This window comes from Corvus cornix, chromosome 1 (genome assembly GCF_000738735.6).
Source record: "Corvus cornix cornix isolate S_Up_H32 chromosome 1, ASM73873v5, whole genome shotgun sequence".
Taxonomy (NCBI): domain Eukaryota; kingdom Metazoa; phylum Chordata; class Aves; order Passeriformes; family Corvidae; genus Corvus; species Corvus cornix.
In genome coordinates, this window is record NC_046332.1 from 14,959,069 (window position 1) to 14,973,239 (window position 14,171).

Here is a 14,171-nt window from a genome sequence, read left to right on the forward strand (position 1 = left end):
TAATACCAGTAAACAAAAGGGAAGAATCAAAAGTTTCAACTCTTTAAAACAAGACGCAGAAGGAGAAACAATTTGAGTGTGAGAAGCTGTGAAGCTACTACTGAGATGTGCAAGAAGGAAGAAGGCTTCAGTTCCTATGTTTTCCACTCTCATCATAAAATCCTGGAATGGGTTGGGTTCAGATGGACCTTAAAGATCATCTTGTTCCAATCCCCCTGCCACAGGCAGGGTCACCTTCCACTAGACCAGGTTGTACCAAGCTCCATCCAATCTGACCTCGAACATTTCCAAGGCTGAGGTACTCACAAGTTCTCTGAACAACGTGTTCCAGTGTCTCACCACTTTCACCATAAAAAGATTTTTATTCCTTATCAGAATCTGGCCAGTATCATCTTCGGTCCAGGTACATCAGTGTAAGTGACCCCGCCCTCCTCTTCCTACTCTTCGCAGCATTGTGTCCTCCTAGATTCTTCCTTACCTTTAGCTGGTTCTGCAGTTCTTTTCCTGAGTAAAAATTGCCTCTTTACGCCCAGATATTTAATAAAAAGAAATAGCCAAGAAGAGGAATTGGCTAAATTCTGCAGTGTCTTTTGATCATCTATCCACCCCTAATCCCTGCAGTTTCCTGTAGTGTTCAGTATAGAAAATAACAGAATCTACTTTCTTGTCTCTTTTTGAACTGATCAATGATGGTGTCTTCTGACTATTTCCAATGGAGAAGACTGGGCCAGGGCCCAGAGTAGGCAGGACAGTGCACAAACATCCAGAATCCACATTCAGCCAGAGCTTTTCCATAGCCATTTTGTTATTTTATATAACTCCATAGCTTTGATAGTTGCAGGTGTGTGTCAGAGCACAGCCCCAAACAGCCAGCCAGTTCAGCTGCAGTTCAGCTGAAGTTCAGAAAACCTAAGCCAAAAAGAGAAAGGAAACATTACTCTAACCCAGCTGCTACAACAGCCCTCTCAGCAGACAATTTCAGCATTTTATGCACCAACAGTCAATGGTAAAATAGACAAATGGCCCTGAGCTCAGGGTCATATTTCCCTGCTGCTCTGTGGCTGCCATGGGCACTGAGCACTGCTTCCACTTGTTCTCATGCTCATCCAAGAAATGTTCAGGACTTTTCTAGCAGTGCCATCACTTAATACAGATCAGGCAGGGAGTACTCAAAATACCGTATGAGCCATCTCCCAAAAAAACATGTTCTCCCCTGCACATGTGGCTCTGAATCCCATTTTGGCAGAACAGACTTGAATCTACATTCCTGTTTCAAAATGTGCCGTGGTGAGAAAGAAATGAACACTATTGCCCAGTTCTCTTAATTGTTACTGTTCTCTGTGAGAATCCTGGTGCTTTCCCAAGGCATCCTCCAGCTACATCTCTCCCTAAGGAAAACCTGCCTTCTGGACCCCTTGGAAGTCAAGGTGTGAAATAGTACCAAGTTCTGCAAAAGTTTGAACTTCCACCTTTTTATGCACAGACCTCTAGGGAAGGGTCTAATACAGACCTCAACAGCATTTTTGGTATTGTAGTCACGCGCACTTGCAAAAGTCCCTTTTGTGGGGATTCACCTGTGGGGTGACTTCTCTGCTCCTCCAACGAAAAAAACTCAAACCCCAAACATAAACAAACAAAAAAACCCCTCCCACCACTCCCCACAAAAAAGAACATACCAGAAAAGCTCTGAAATTCCAGCTAGAGTTAAAAAAGGTATATTCCTAAGGGATAGTAGCACTCTCACATTTCTCTACAGCTGGTGGAATCTAGGAGGAATTCTGAACTGGATACCCAAAATAGCAAGTAGACATCAGGGGACTCTGTGGGTTGTAATAGAACAAGCTTAAGATCCAAAACAGACCACCTGGATTGGATCCCAAAATTCAGATGGCAAAATTTCACCAGTCTTGGGTTAATCAGAGATGGCAAGTATGGCATTAAACAACAAACAAAAACCAACCAACCAACCAAAACTGAAAAAAAAACCAAACCCACAACCCAGAAACCAACACAAACAGCAAATTTTTGTGTTTCTCAAGACAAGAATGCCTGCTTCTTCAACAGCAACAGAAGAAGAGGTTCAAAGCTAAAGTACACTCTGGCAAGTTTGGTTTAATGAAAATATATAGAATGTCTAAATGCGTATGTGTACTTTGAAGATAAACTTTAATTCACAATTTTATTTCAAAAAAACAAGCATCTGATACCATTATAAAAAGTCCTCCGCATCATTAATCAAGAGGAGAAAAAAACGTCAGTTTTCCTAGTATCCTGAGAAAGCATGGGTTATACCTAATTGTATTTTATTGAATACTACCCTGCTCTCACAAAACTGTGGTGTCAACTGATTAGAAACCATGTGATGCAGTTAATGGTAAAAATAATAATTGGCATAAAATTCAGAGAAAATATGTGCACTTCAAAAAGTAATAAAAATCTCCTCTGGTATAGTAAGAACAAGTCTAATGAGTTAGAAATGAAAATACAAAATGTCAGAAAACACCATCTAACAAAATTCCCTTGTGAAATTTAATTGAAGTCATCATATTTAAATATAAAAGAAAGAAAATGCATAATAAATCTTACTACACTGGGGATGCAAGTAATGAACTACATTCTTGGTATTATTCTGGAAAATGATCTTTAACTGCACTTGTGCAGCAGAAAGAAATCATTAAACTCCAAGAACTTTCTGGCTTTTACATTCTGCTATTTTTGTATTGGTAAAACAATGACAATTACACCTTTACATACCTCTAAGGGTATCTTTTTAAGATACTACTCGTCTCAGTTGTCGTTTCAGTTGCAGTAGGCAACAACATATGGATGGACACATGCAATTACTGTTGTCAAGATAAGGACAGGGGCAACTTGCAAGTTATTGCAGATAAAACATTCCCTTCCCTCTCCCTGCCCTTTTTTTCTTTAAGGAAACCTTTTAAGTGGACTGAAACATCTCATGTATACCTGTGTCTATACTTATCTATGATTTAGGTCACAGAATTCAAATTAATTTTTGTATGAGGCACAAACAAGTCATGTAAAAATATACATTTTATTATGTACATTTAGAGGTTCAACTTAATTTAAATTGATACAGTTTTTCCTTCTTCAGTTCCATCTTTTTCTTCAGTTCCATCTTTTGCCTCAAGACGTTCTGCTGCTTCCAAATATTCTTCTTCAGTGACCTGCAGAAAGATATCAATTTTGTTAGATTTTTAAAAATTATTTCACTCTCCTTGATCCTGAAAATCCTCCCCTCATACTGTCACTGTGATAGGAAAGGACAACGTACACAGACTATCATCTCCTCCAAAATTAAACAACCTGAATACAAGAATATTCAAACTAAGTTCAGGGAAGATGTCATGGGGCAGGCTCAGAACACATCCTTGGCTAACAAGTTTTGGAAGACATAAAGTACTTTTTTTTTCTGTCTCTTGCCAAATAAGTAAGTAAAATTTTTGATCTGAAGGCTCTAAAACAGCCGCTGTTTAATTTTTACAAAGACTTCCTATGTTTAAACATGTACTGGTAGTGGTTATTTGGTTATATGTGGCTTATAATATTTTATAACATTTATTAATAATAATTTTATAAGTTCCATTTACCTTAAAATATTTTTAATTGTACAAATCATATCGATCAAATAGTATATGGGGTTTTTTTAAATGGCACGATGCATTTTAATAACAAACCTCAGAAAGAGTGCTACCATGTCCTCTACTAAACAAGCAGTTAGATTTCTGATTTCTGTTCACCTGTGAATATTTCCATTCCTAAAGATAAGTTCTTGAGTATACTACCTACCCCTAATCATTCAAATTGTCCTCCTTTGTATTTGGTAACCTGTATTTCACTAGGGAGACTTACCAGCCTCTTTGATCTTTCCAGCAGTTTGTGCCACACAGTGTGGTGAGCCTGTGTGAAATGTCATTAAAGGATGTTAGCAGAGGTAAAAAATAATCATAGAATAGATTCTGACAAATGTCTAGAAATGATGGCACAAAACAATAATAATGCCCAGTTCAAATGCCACAACTTCCAATTTTGGTGTCCAATTGCCCATATTCACGTGGGGGACTTGAATAAATGTCTACCCATTACATGCCCCACCCCCAGAAGTGTTCACAGCCAGGTTGGATGGAGCTCTGAGCAACCTGGTCCAGTGGAAGGTGTCCCTGCCCATGGAAGGGGAATTGGAACTGGATGAACTTTAAGGTCCCTTCTAACCCAAACCATTCTATGGTTCTATGATTCATCCACTGTGTGGAATCCTTGAGGGGTTAATTGACAAAAATGGGAATTATGCTTAGGAAGGGAACACAGAGATGAGCTGAGGAACCCTTGAAAACTTCCCCAACTAAGACAGTAGTACCTGTGCTAGACCATAAGGTCAAAATCATGTAAGTCAACAGGAACAGGAAAAAAGACTCCTGCCCCCACCTTCCATTCAGCAAAGCCTTTGTTTAAGACTCATTAGAGCTAGGATTTTTTTTTGTTGTTGCTGCATTTTACTTTGGTGTAATGAAATTCTTTGAATGGTGTATTTATCATGAGTATAAATACAAAGTTCTGCTCTTTTAAGCAGTCAGTAGCCTTGATGCCAGAAGACTGGCATGCACAACTTAGGCAAGCAGAATGAAATATCCACACAGAAATTACATAGCCGAAACAACGCTTTCCATACTGAAAAATAACATCATGGGCCCTCTGATGAAAACTTTTCTAGTTCTGACTGCATATCCACAACAGTTTCAGGAAAATGAACCCCAAATATCCAACACAGTCATCATCGGGGCCCTCCCTTTCTACTGCTCCCAATTCTGAATTCCGTTTAGCTGCCAACACAGCAGCTAACAAAGATGGGAACATAGGCAAAATGTTCTAAATTAAGGAAGGAAAACGTGTGAAAAATGGATTACTTACCTTCAAATGGACTGGCAAGGACACACCCTGGAATCTCCTCATCAATTCAGACTGGTCAGTCTGAAGATTATGGGCTGCCGTTATCTCATACTGGAAACAGAAACTTGTCCTTGGAATATGAGGACCTTCACTAACATCTACAAAGTCACCAAACCTGGGGGGATGAAAAAAAACCCCAGCCTAGATGTCAAATATATTTGAAGTGAAGTACAATGAGATTAGGTTTTATTTTTGATTAGCAAATTCCAATCAACAGAAAGAAAATCCACACAAATCGCTAACCAAATCTAAACAAATCCCCAGCTCAGCATTTTTAAGTTTCCTAAACCAAAAGTATAGGTCACACAATTTCCTTAAATGAACTTAGGAAACTTAAACTTCAAGTCTAGGAAAGGATCTTAGGTTTAAAAAGTCCTTGATGCCATGTTGGCTCTAAAACTGGGATAACTGTCATTCACCAGCAAAAGATTTGTCTCCAAGACCACCTACTTTCCACAGTACAGTGTTTACAACCTGCACAGTTATTTCCCTTTCAGTTCTTGGAAAACTGCAAATCAATTAAGAAAAGAGAGACAGCAAAGAAATACTCAGAACAAACCTCTCCCAGAAATCAATAGGTAAGCCCACTTTCCCCTTTACTGAGCAAACCAGAGTGGAAAGAAGGAAAGAATGACACAACATTGTTCTAAAATTTCAAGAACCATCACTGCAAAGACATCTGTTCCTTTAGACAGATGTGGACAAATGAGGAACTCTTTAGACATCTAGAAAACTGAATATCCTACAACAGCCTAAGATAGAGAGAAATTCTTTTAATTGCATGAGATACAACACAAACTCCTGCCTCCAGACTAAGAACTCTGTGTCTTACACTGTATCCCAACAAGCTGTTCTATTCCCATCTCCGCCACTACAAAGCAGTAACTTGCAAGTTAGGAAAATCTTGACAACTTTGAAAAGGAAAAATCCATTATACAATGCTAACACTTGTTTTCAAACAAGTATTTGGTTTGTATTTTATTTAACCTGTCAAACTGTAGAGATTTATTTAGTTTTCATGTAAAAGCACTGAAAGCAGTAAGACTTCTCTGGCATTTACCACCCTTAACATAAAAAGAAACAGAAATGTAGTATTACAAAGTATCACAAAATAACAGTTGTATTAAAAACAACAAGCAAGCAAACCAACCCAAGCATCTTAAGACAGACCGCAGACAGTAATGAATACAAGTGATCTTTATAAGCCATCACAAGTAACTTGCTCTTCTCACTTGCAGAGAGTACTTGCAATATAGTCAAATATTTCAGTGAATCATTACAGAATAGGAGTTCAGTTTTGCTTACCTATGTAACATCACAATTCCTTCCATATTCTGAGAAGCTTTTCTTTCTATCATCTCCATTTTGTATCTGGACAAGAAAAAAAATTATTTTAAAAATCCTCACCTTTAACACCTAGTACTTATAAGAACAGTTCAGAAATTAATTTAATTCATTTAAAATTCCTAAAAATCATGCTTATGTTTATGTGAGCTTTGAGACTGGTTTAAATTCCTAGTGATAACACATATTGACATGCTTCATTAACAGAGATGTTAGTCAACATTTTTCATGAAAAAATTATGGAGATTATACTGAGCACTACTGAAAGACACTTTAAAAATAATGCAATCATCAGGCACAGTCAACATGGGATCCTGAGACATGATGTTTGGGAATGGTTCAATGTTGTGCGGGAGGTGGTTCAGACCAGACACTAGGAAGCTTTTCCTTAGGAGATGGTACTCAAACACTGAACAGGCTTCTTGGAGAGGTGGTCGATGCCCCAAGCCTGTCACTGATTAAGAGGCATCTGGGCAATGCTGTAACTTGCTGTAACTTGTCAAACCCACATCGGTCAGGCAGCTGAACTAGGCAGTTGTTGTAGGTCCCTTCCTATTGAAATATCGATTCCAGTCTATTATAGGAGGGCCATGCTCCCACAGCAGAGTTTTATTCAGAAAGATACAATGAACCTACTACTACAAACGAGAGTTTTTCAAGTCACCTGTAAGACTAGAAGACACCATCTGACCACCTAAACTGATTTTATGCAATGTGTACTCCTCAACAGCTGGTCACCTACAATACAGCAAAGCGTTCTCTGTGCTTTCTCTACGCAATATCTAAAGGTACCATCAAAAGTGAGCTCCCACCTGCTGTCTGTGCAGCCAACAAAGCGGAGGTGATGATCCATAAGTCACATTAAAATCACCTCAACATTAAGCTAAAAAACTTGCTATTTTGCAACTTGAGCTTCATCGTAGTTTAATTTTGGTTTACAAAATGATAAATTATTTATCATTTTCCCCCTGCATCTCTCCACCTGCCAAAAAGCTGTGGACCAGAAATTTTTTTTTCCCAAAACAGAGCTGAGGTATTTTTTTCAGCGAAGAAGACAGGAGGTTTTGAACAAACTTTTTTTATAGCACAGACCAAAGTATTTTACCCATTTGCCCCCTGCAGAGTTCAAAACCTGCATTTCATCAAATCTTCATTTGAAGACACCAGGACATGAAAAATGTACATTTCTTTAAATATGGAATCCTTTCAGCAAAGGCTGAAACTAACTACCAAGCCAAGGCTAACCACCAGAGTTTCAATTTAATAGTAGTGGAATCTTGAAGCTCACTAGTGAGCAAAAGAAGTCTTAGTCTTTCAGTTTGTCACAAAACTACATCCAATAAAGGTGCCTGGTGTTGGCCACTGGGGAGAATAACAAGAACTAAGTAAGTTGGTGTGAGCAAGTTGGTGGAAAGAGAATGGAGGCAGGCTCATTCAGAGCAGTGGGAAAAGTACCTTCTTACTTCACCTGTCACATCTTATTTTAGATTTATAAAACCAAACAGAGATTTGACTTGATTTCTAATTACCTCTTTGAAAGAAAGGAAAATTCAGACACTCACATGTTATGCTGAAACATTTCACGTGCTACTTTTGCTTCAACATGCAGTGTTTCAAAGGGCACGTCTTGATGGATCAGCTTTTTGGCATCCCTTGTAAGAGAACAGAAGTTGTCCTAAAAAAAGGACATAAAAACTGTAACCACCTTTTCACAACTGTAGTGAACAGATAAAGAACAGCAAATACTAAACATTAGTCAAAACAACAAAGATCATCTACTATAAACCCTAAATACAGCAATTTTACTGTAGGACTGTCTTGCTATTGTCATAAGAGTGCCACAGATCATCACTGTTTTAATGGACAGATTCCATGTCCAGTCAAGTCAATAGGCAATTTTCCATCGAAAACAATATATATTAATTAAACTGACCAGGTTTTCCCTACATGGTACTACACACACAGCCTTGCTACTGTTAAATACTCATCTATATATCTTGTCTCCCACAGTGGTGTCCTCATTTACAAATAAGCTCTACTGTGATAGATGAAAGTGTAAAAAGGGTACTGAATATTTAATAAATAAGAATTGGTCCCCTTGGACCAGAATCTGAAGTTCTGCATAACTCAGATTTACTAGTAAATAAGCAATTGTTATGAGGTGAAATTACATTTATTATGTCATGTAGAAAATATTTCTAAATAAATTACTTCAGCTACAAGATCACATTGAAGAAAAATTCTGGTTCTTGGGCACAAGAACAAGAATGGGCACCAGATGGGTAAAACATTTGTGATCACAAACAGTTCTGAGATTCAGAGTATTCATATTATTAGATTAACTGCAGAGCATGAAATATAAGCAAGCTATTAAGGAGAGATGCAGCTGAATGTGCTCACAGGTTTTATTCAACAACAAACTGATTCTGCTGTAAACCACCAAAAAATACGCACCTTATACACACTTTCATTTTCAGAGGCTCTACTCTCACAAAGATTGTGGCTGCATCTATATTACCAAACAAGAGCAGTTGAGGAGGAACAGATCTGTACAGTAACAAAGATGGCACTGAGGTCCCAACAGCCTCATCAACTGTTTCTGAAATTGTACTCCAGACTAGAATTTTCTGTAGCCCCACAAACCTAAAGCCTGCAAGCATGTGGAAGAAGCTCAAGGTTTAGTTTCATCTGAAAGGAACTCTGAGGGCACCCTGCCATAGAACCAGTGTGTGGTAAATTGAGATCAGCTCCCAAAGAGTACTCCTGATGTGTAGTAACTAAAAGGGAAAAAAAGCTCTGTCCCTTCTCCCCTATTAAAAAAGAACAACTGGACAAGGACACAAGCTATACAAGTTTTTGGGCTTACGATTGAAAAGTGCTTACCTTTGCTGGTTTCCAGTCATTCAGTTTATTGTCCAAAACTACATCATAACAGAAAGCTCCAGAGATCACTGTAATTCCAATCCAAAGAAAAAATACTCATGTTTGTAACAAAGTATGTATTTCACAGTCACATTATATTCTTACACCAAAATGAACGAGAAGAAAAACAGAATTATCTTTAGAAATTCATCATAAAACAAAAGTTTTCAACTCTGATTATACTATAAAATGGCAGATTGAACTTGGGTTGTTTTAATTTCCTTTCACTTCACTGAATGAAAAAATAGTTTGAAAGGAGTTTGAATGCAATGTCAGTATAATAGAATCCCAGAAAAGAGAGGAAAAGATACACTGCTTCACAAAACTGCATCTAACACTGCTGGAAAAAACCAAAACCACTCACTTTAAAAATACTTCACAGTTTTTCCATTGTATGCTTCATGCAATAAATGCGAACTATTAAATATAAAGAGGAATTTATTCCATAGAGAAATAAGACAATATTAGAGCTGAAGTAAAATGTTTATCCATGACACAAGCATGGCACCAACTTCTGGTAAAAGCAACACAAATTTCTCTGATAGTTTTTAGAACATTCTTTTGTGTATATTCAGCTATGGCTATTTAGAAATCAAATCTATGAGAACCCAGTAAGCTCACACTATTTCTATACATACAGTATAATGATATAGCTGAGTACATCCAAGATTATTCCGAATTCTGGTAGAACTGAAATATTTACCTGTATTTATCAATCATAACAAATGCTGAAATTGCTAAAAAGAGAAGCAGATACAGCACTCCACGTGACCAGCAACCAAGCTTCTCATATATTAAAGGCATAAATATGCAGGCTTTGTTATTGAAACGACCTCCTCTGTTGTGCATTTTCTCACTTTTCTAAATCTTAAATCAGATCACAGATGAGCACAAGTCGTTACTAAGCTTGTTTGTACCTCAATAATCTTCCAATTTGGTGTAGACATTGTAATTTTTAGTAACTCAAGTGCTGGACAAGTCTATGCAGTTATTAGAACAAATTCCACAGAAACATGTCACATCACATCTAGAAACCTTGCTCATGACACTTCACAATACAGAAGTTTAGTTACTAATTTCAGCTATGAAATCCTAAGTGGTCTGAAACCCAGTGGCCACATGGACCAGTTTTCTGAACATTGATAACAAAATTGGTTTTAGCGTGGTTATTATAAATTAAAGGCAACTATAATAATGTGTAATACACGTATCAATGCTAAGTACTATCAATCATTGGAAAAGGAGCCTCTGATTTTTTTCTAAGTTTGGTTACTAAACACTCACTTAAGAAGCAGCAAAAGACAATCAATACAAAACACTTTTATCACCTGGCACTTCTGGAGCTTTAACTAGGTTGACTGAGTATTCATCCTTGAACGCTCGCTTTAGCACACATGCCATGATCATGGCACAGGAACGCCAATACGCCTGCGAAGAAAATTGCAGAACATGGATTTATTGCCTAGAAGCTGATTATTCCAAAAAAAAACCCCCAAAACTCAACTGGATGATGCAGAAACCTAGCTGCCAATCCAAGCATTCCACCTCTGGAAGTGTTCAAGGACAGGCTGGACAGGGCTATGAGCAACCTGGTCTAGTGGAAGGTGTCCCTGCCCATGGCAGGGGGTGGAACTGGATGAGCTTTTAATGTCCCTTCCAACCCAAGCTTTTCCATGATGCTATGATTACTGTCTTTAGTATTTAAACTTCTATCCAGAGATGATTCTCCAAACAGAATCAAATTTAAAAAATCAAAACTGCACTTAGAATGCAAGCCAGATGTAACCCTGGAGATATTTACAATTACAATTGAAAGGAATGCCAACAATTCACCTAGCCCACATGCTGGTCCAGCTAATGATAGCCATGATGCACCATTAAAAAGACATTAAAAATGTCTGAACTTTAATGACAACAAAGAAAGCAAGAAAGGCATGGAACTGAAAGGTGCACATAGATTCAAGCGGTCATAATCAGGGCCACCTGCAATGAGGCAAGGTACAGAGAACCAGGGTCACCTACAATGGAATAAGATAATAACTTACCTTGTTTACTTCCTCTGGATCTTCATCTTTGAAGGTAAGGAACTGAATTTCACATGATTTGGTCAAGGGTCTGTACATGTCCCAGATTTCGCCATCCACAACAGCCAGAACAGATTTCTTGCAGTGCCATTCACTTAAATCTAAAGAAAGTAAAAAAAACCCTGAAGTATTAGACAGTTATTAACCACATTTCTCAGGATCTGCAGTTCATACTGCTGCATACGTAACAACAAACTGCAAGTTTCATATTTATAAATGAATTGGAAAGACGAACTGTGAAAAAAACCTCCAAAAATTAACTGTTTCTACTTCAATTGGCAGCACAACATTCACCATGAGGGGCTAGTTCAGGAGTCCATCCACTTACGCATGGCACAGTTGTATGGCGTAGAGAGAGCCTTGTTCATGACAAACACACTACCAGGGTGCGACTTCCCAGTGTATTTCACTTTGATTTTCTCAATCCGTGGGTGAAGAGACAATTGTCTCTCTTTCTCTTTGGTGAAGAGCTCGTTACGCATCCGAACCACCTCCTCACGTGTCAGCTGAGAGAAAGCTGGTGTGGAGATGTACCCTGGTGATAGGAGAGATACCAAGTAAGCAATATTCCTAGAGTAAGCAATCCTGGGGTGCGTCCAGCAGAGCATCCCTCTTATGAGGAAAGGCTGAGGGAGCTGGGCCTGTTCAGCCTTGAGAGATGACTGAGAGGGGAATTCATCCATATCTCTCAGTGTCTGAAGGGAGGGGTCAGAGCATGGACCAGGCTCTGCTCGGTGGTGCCCATGGGGCATGGGGCAATGGGCAGAAACAGATGGGCAGGAAGTTCTACGTGAACACGAGGAAGAACTTCTTTACCGTGCAGTGACCGAGCACTGGAACAGATTGCCCAGAGAGGGTGTGGAGTCTCTCTCACTGGAGATGTTTCAGAACCATCTGGATACAATCCTGTCCCATGTGCTCTGGGAAGATCCTACTTGAGCAGAGAGGTTGGACCAGATGACCCACTGTGGTCCCTTCCAACCTCAACCATTCTGTGATGCGTTCTGAGTTTTCAAAACCTCTCTATAAGGTGTTGGTTTCTACAACACTGCTGATCACCCACCTGTCTGTCTCAATATATACAAGGTAGCACTTATGCAGCTCCAGCAAGTGACCATGCTGGGCCCCTACATTGCCTGCACGAAGTGACAACAGGATACTCTGAGGCAACAAAAGAGATCAAAAAGATTATGAGGGGTCTCGGGCATCTCTCTTATGAGGAGAGACCGCGGGAGCTGGGCCTGTTTAGTTTGCAGAAGACTGCGAGGGGATCTCATTAATGTATATAAATATCTCAAAGGCGGGTGCCAAGGGGTTGGTGCCAGATTCCTTTCAGTGGTGAACAGCAACAGGAGGAGAAACAATGACCATAAACTAAAACACAAGAAGTTTCACTTCAACATGACGAAGAACTTCTTTCCGTGGAGAGGGGCACTGCACTGGAATAAGCTGCCCTGGGAGAGTGTGGAGTCTCTCTCCCGGGAGACATTCCAAATCCACCAGGACCTGAACACCGTTCCTGTGTCACCTGCTGGTAGTGACCCTGCCCCGGCAGGGGGTTGGACTGGATGATCTCCAGAAGTCCCTTCCAACCCCAGCTACTCTGTGGTTCTATGCAAAGGTTAATGTCGCTCCCTGACTGCAGAGGCCCTTCCCTCAGACAGGCCAACTCCCCTGCGGCCTAATAACGGCACCTCAGCCCCTGAAGGCACCGCCGCAGTACGAGCCGGAGCTCGGCCCGGTCCCACACTCACGGCTCCCGGCTCCCTCCCGCACTCACGGCTCCCGCCGGCTCCCTCCCGCACTCACGGCTTCCGGCCCGCAGCTCGCGAGCGGCCCACGGCCCCGCCATGTTCACACCGCCAGGGTGCCACCTCCCCAGCTCCGCCGGAAACGCCGGCAAGGACCGCGCGGTTCCGCCGCCGCTCTGCGCGCCGCCGCCGGGCGGCAGGAGCCGCCCGGGCCTCGGCTGTCACCGCTCCCTTCAGCAGCCCCGGCACAACTCAGAGCCACAGAATGTATTCTGCGTTGGAAGAGACCCACAACGATCATCGGGAGATCTCATCCTGGTGGGTGAGAGGCTGGACATGCCCCGGCCGTGTGTACTAGGAGCCCAGAAAACCCCCGTGTGCTGGGCTGCATCCAAAGCCCCGTGGGCAGCAGGGCAGGGAGGGGATTCTGCCCCTCTGCCCCGCTCTGCTGAGACCCCACCTGCAGTGCTGCATCCAGCTCTGGGGTCCCAGCACAGGAAGGACATGGGAGCATAGGTTTAGATTAGATATAAGGAAGAAATTCTTCCCTGTGAGGGTGGTGAGGCCCTGGTACACGTTGCCCAGAGAAGCTGTGGCTGCCTCATCCCTGGAAGTGTTCAAGGCCAGATCGGATGGGGCTTGGAGCAACCTGGTCTAGTGGAAGGTGTCTCTATCCGTGGCAAGGGGTTGGAACGAGATGATCTCTAAGGTCCCTTCCAACCCAAACCATTCTGTGAATCTGTGACTGTGATTGTAGTCCAGCTCCTGACCCTGCACAGGACAACCCCAAGAATCCCACCACTGTGCGCCTGAGAAAGAGGTTGTGGAATCTGTTGCAGCGGGGATTACTGCAACAAGCATATTTCAAACCAGGAGTCCTGTGGAAACGAAGTATATATGGACAGATTCGTGGTAGATGTTTCAGAGATGTTTATTTCTCCAGCCGCATGGCCGGGGCTCAGCTCAGGAACTCCCCAGTCATGGGACCCGAGGGTCCTTGGCGTTATCAGGGAACCCAAACCAACCAATGGGGAATGAAGCTGAGCAGGGGCAGGGAAACCCCGTGTCTCCCCCCCAGGGCCCATCTCCCAGGGCTCCATGG

General features: G+C 41.1%; 1 protein-coding gene across 1 annotated transcript; it reads right to left on the minus strand.

Annotated features, from left to right (window-relative positions):
- Positions 1–2,149: 2,149 nt before the first annotated feature.
- MRPL39 (mitochondrial ribosomal protein L39) lies at positions 2,150–13,226 on the minus strand. Its single transcript, XM_010395736.2, has 10 exons — positions 13,128–13,226; positions 11,647–11,853; positions 11,280–11,419; positions 10,563–10,662; positions 9,196–9,263; positions 7,875–7,987; positions 6,274–6,339; positions 4,930–5,083; positions 3,874–3,921; positions 2,150–3,188 (listed from the first exon to the last, which is right to left on the minus strand). Exons 1-10 carry the CDS (start codon positions 13,168–13,170, stop codon positions 3,087–3,089), a joined length of 1,041 nt encoding a protein of 346 aa, XP_010394038.1. The 5' UTR covers positions 13,171–13,226; the 3' UTR covers positions 2,150–3,086.
- Between the last annotated feature and the right edge of the window lie 945 nt (positions 13,227–14,171).

Coding starts and splice junctions, on each gene's coding strand:
- MRPL39 (XM_010395736.2), bottom strand. CDS start 13,170: ATGGCGGGGCCGTGGGCCGCTCGCGAGCTGCGGGCCGGAAGCC. Junction 9,264..10,562: donor TAAAGCTCCAGAAGTGCCAG/GTGATAAAAGTG, acceptor TTGGAATTACAG/TGATCTCTGGAGCTTTCTGT. Junction 3,922..4,929: donor CCTTGCCAGTCCATTTGAAG/GTAAGTAATCCA, acceptor CATTTCACACAG/GCTCACCACACTGTGTGGCA.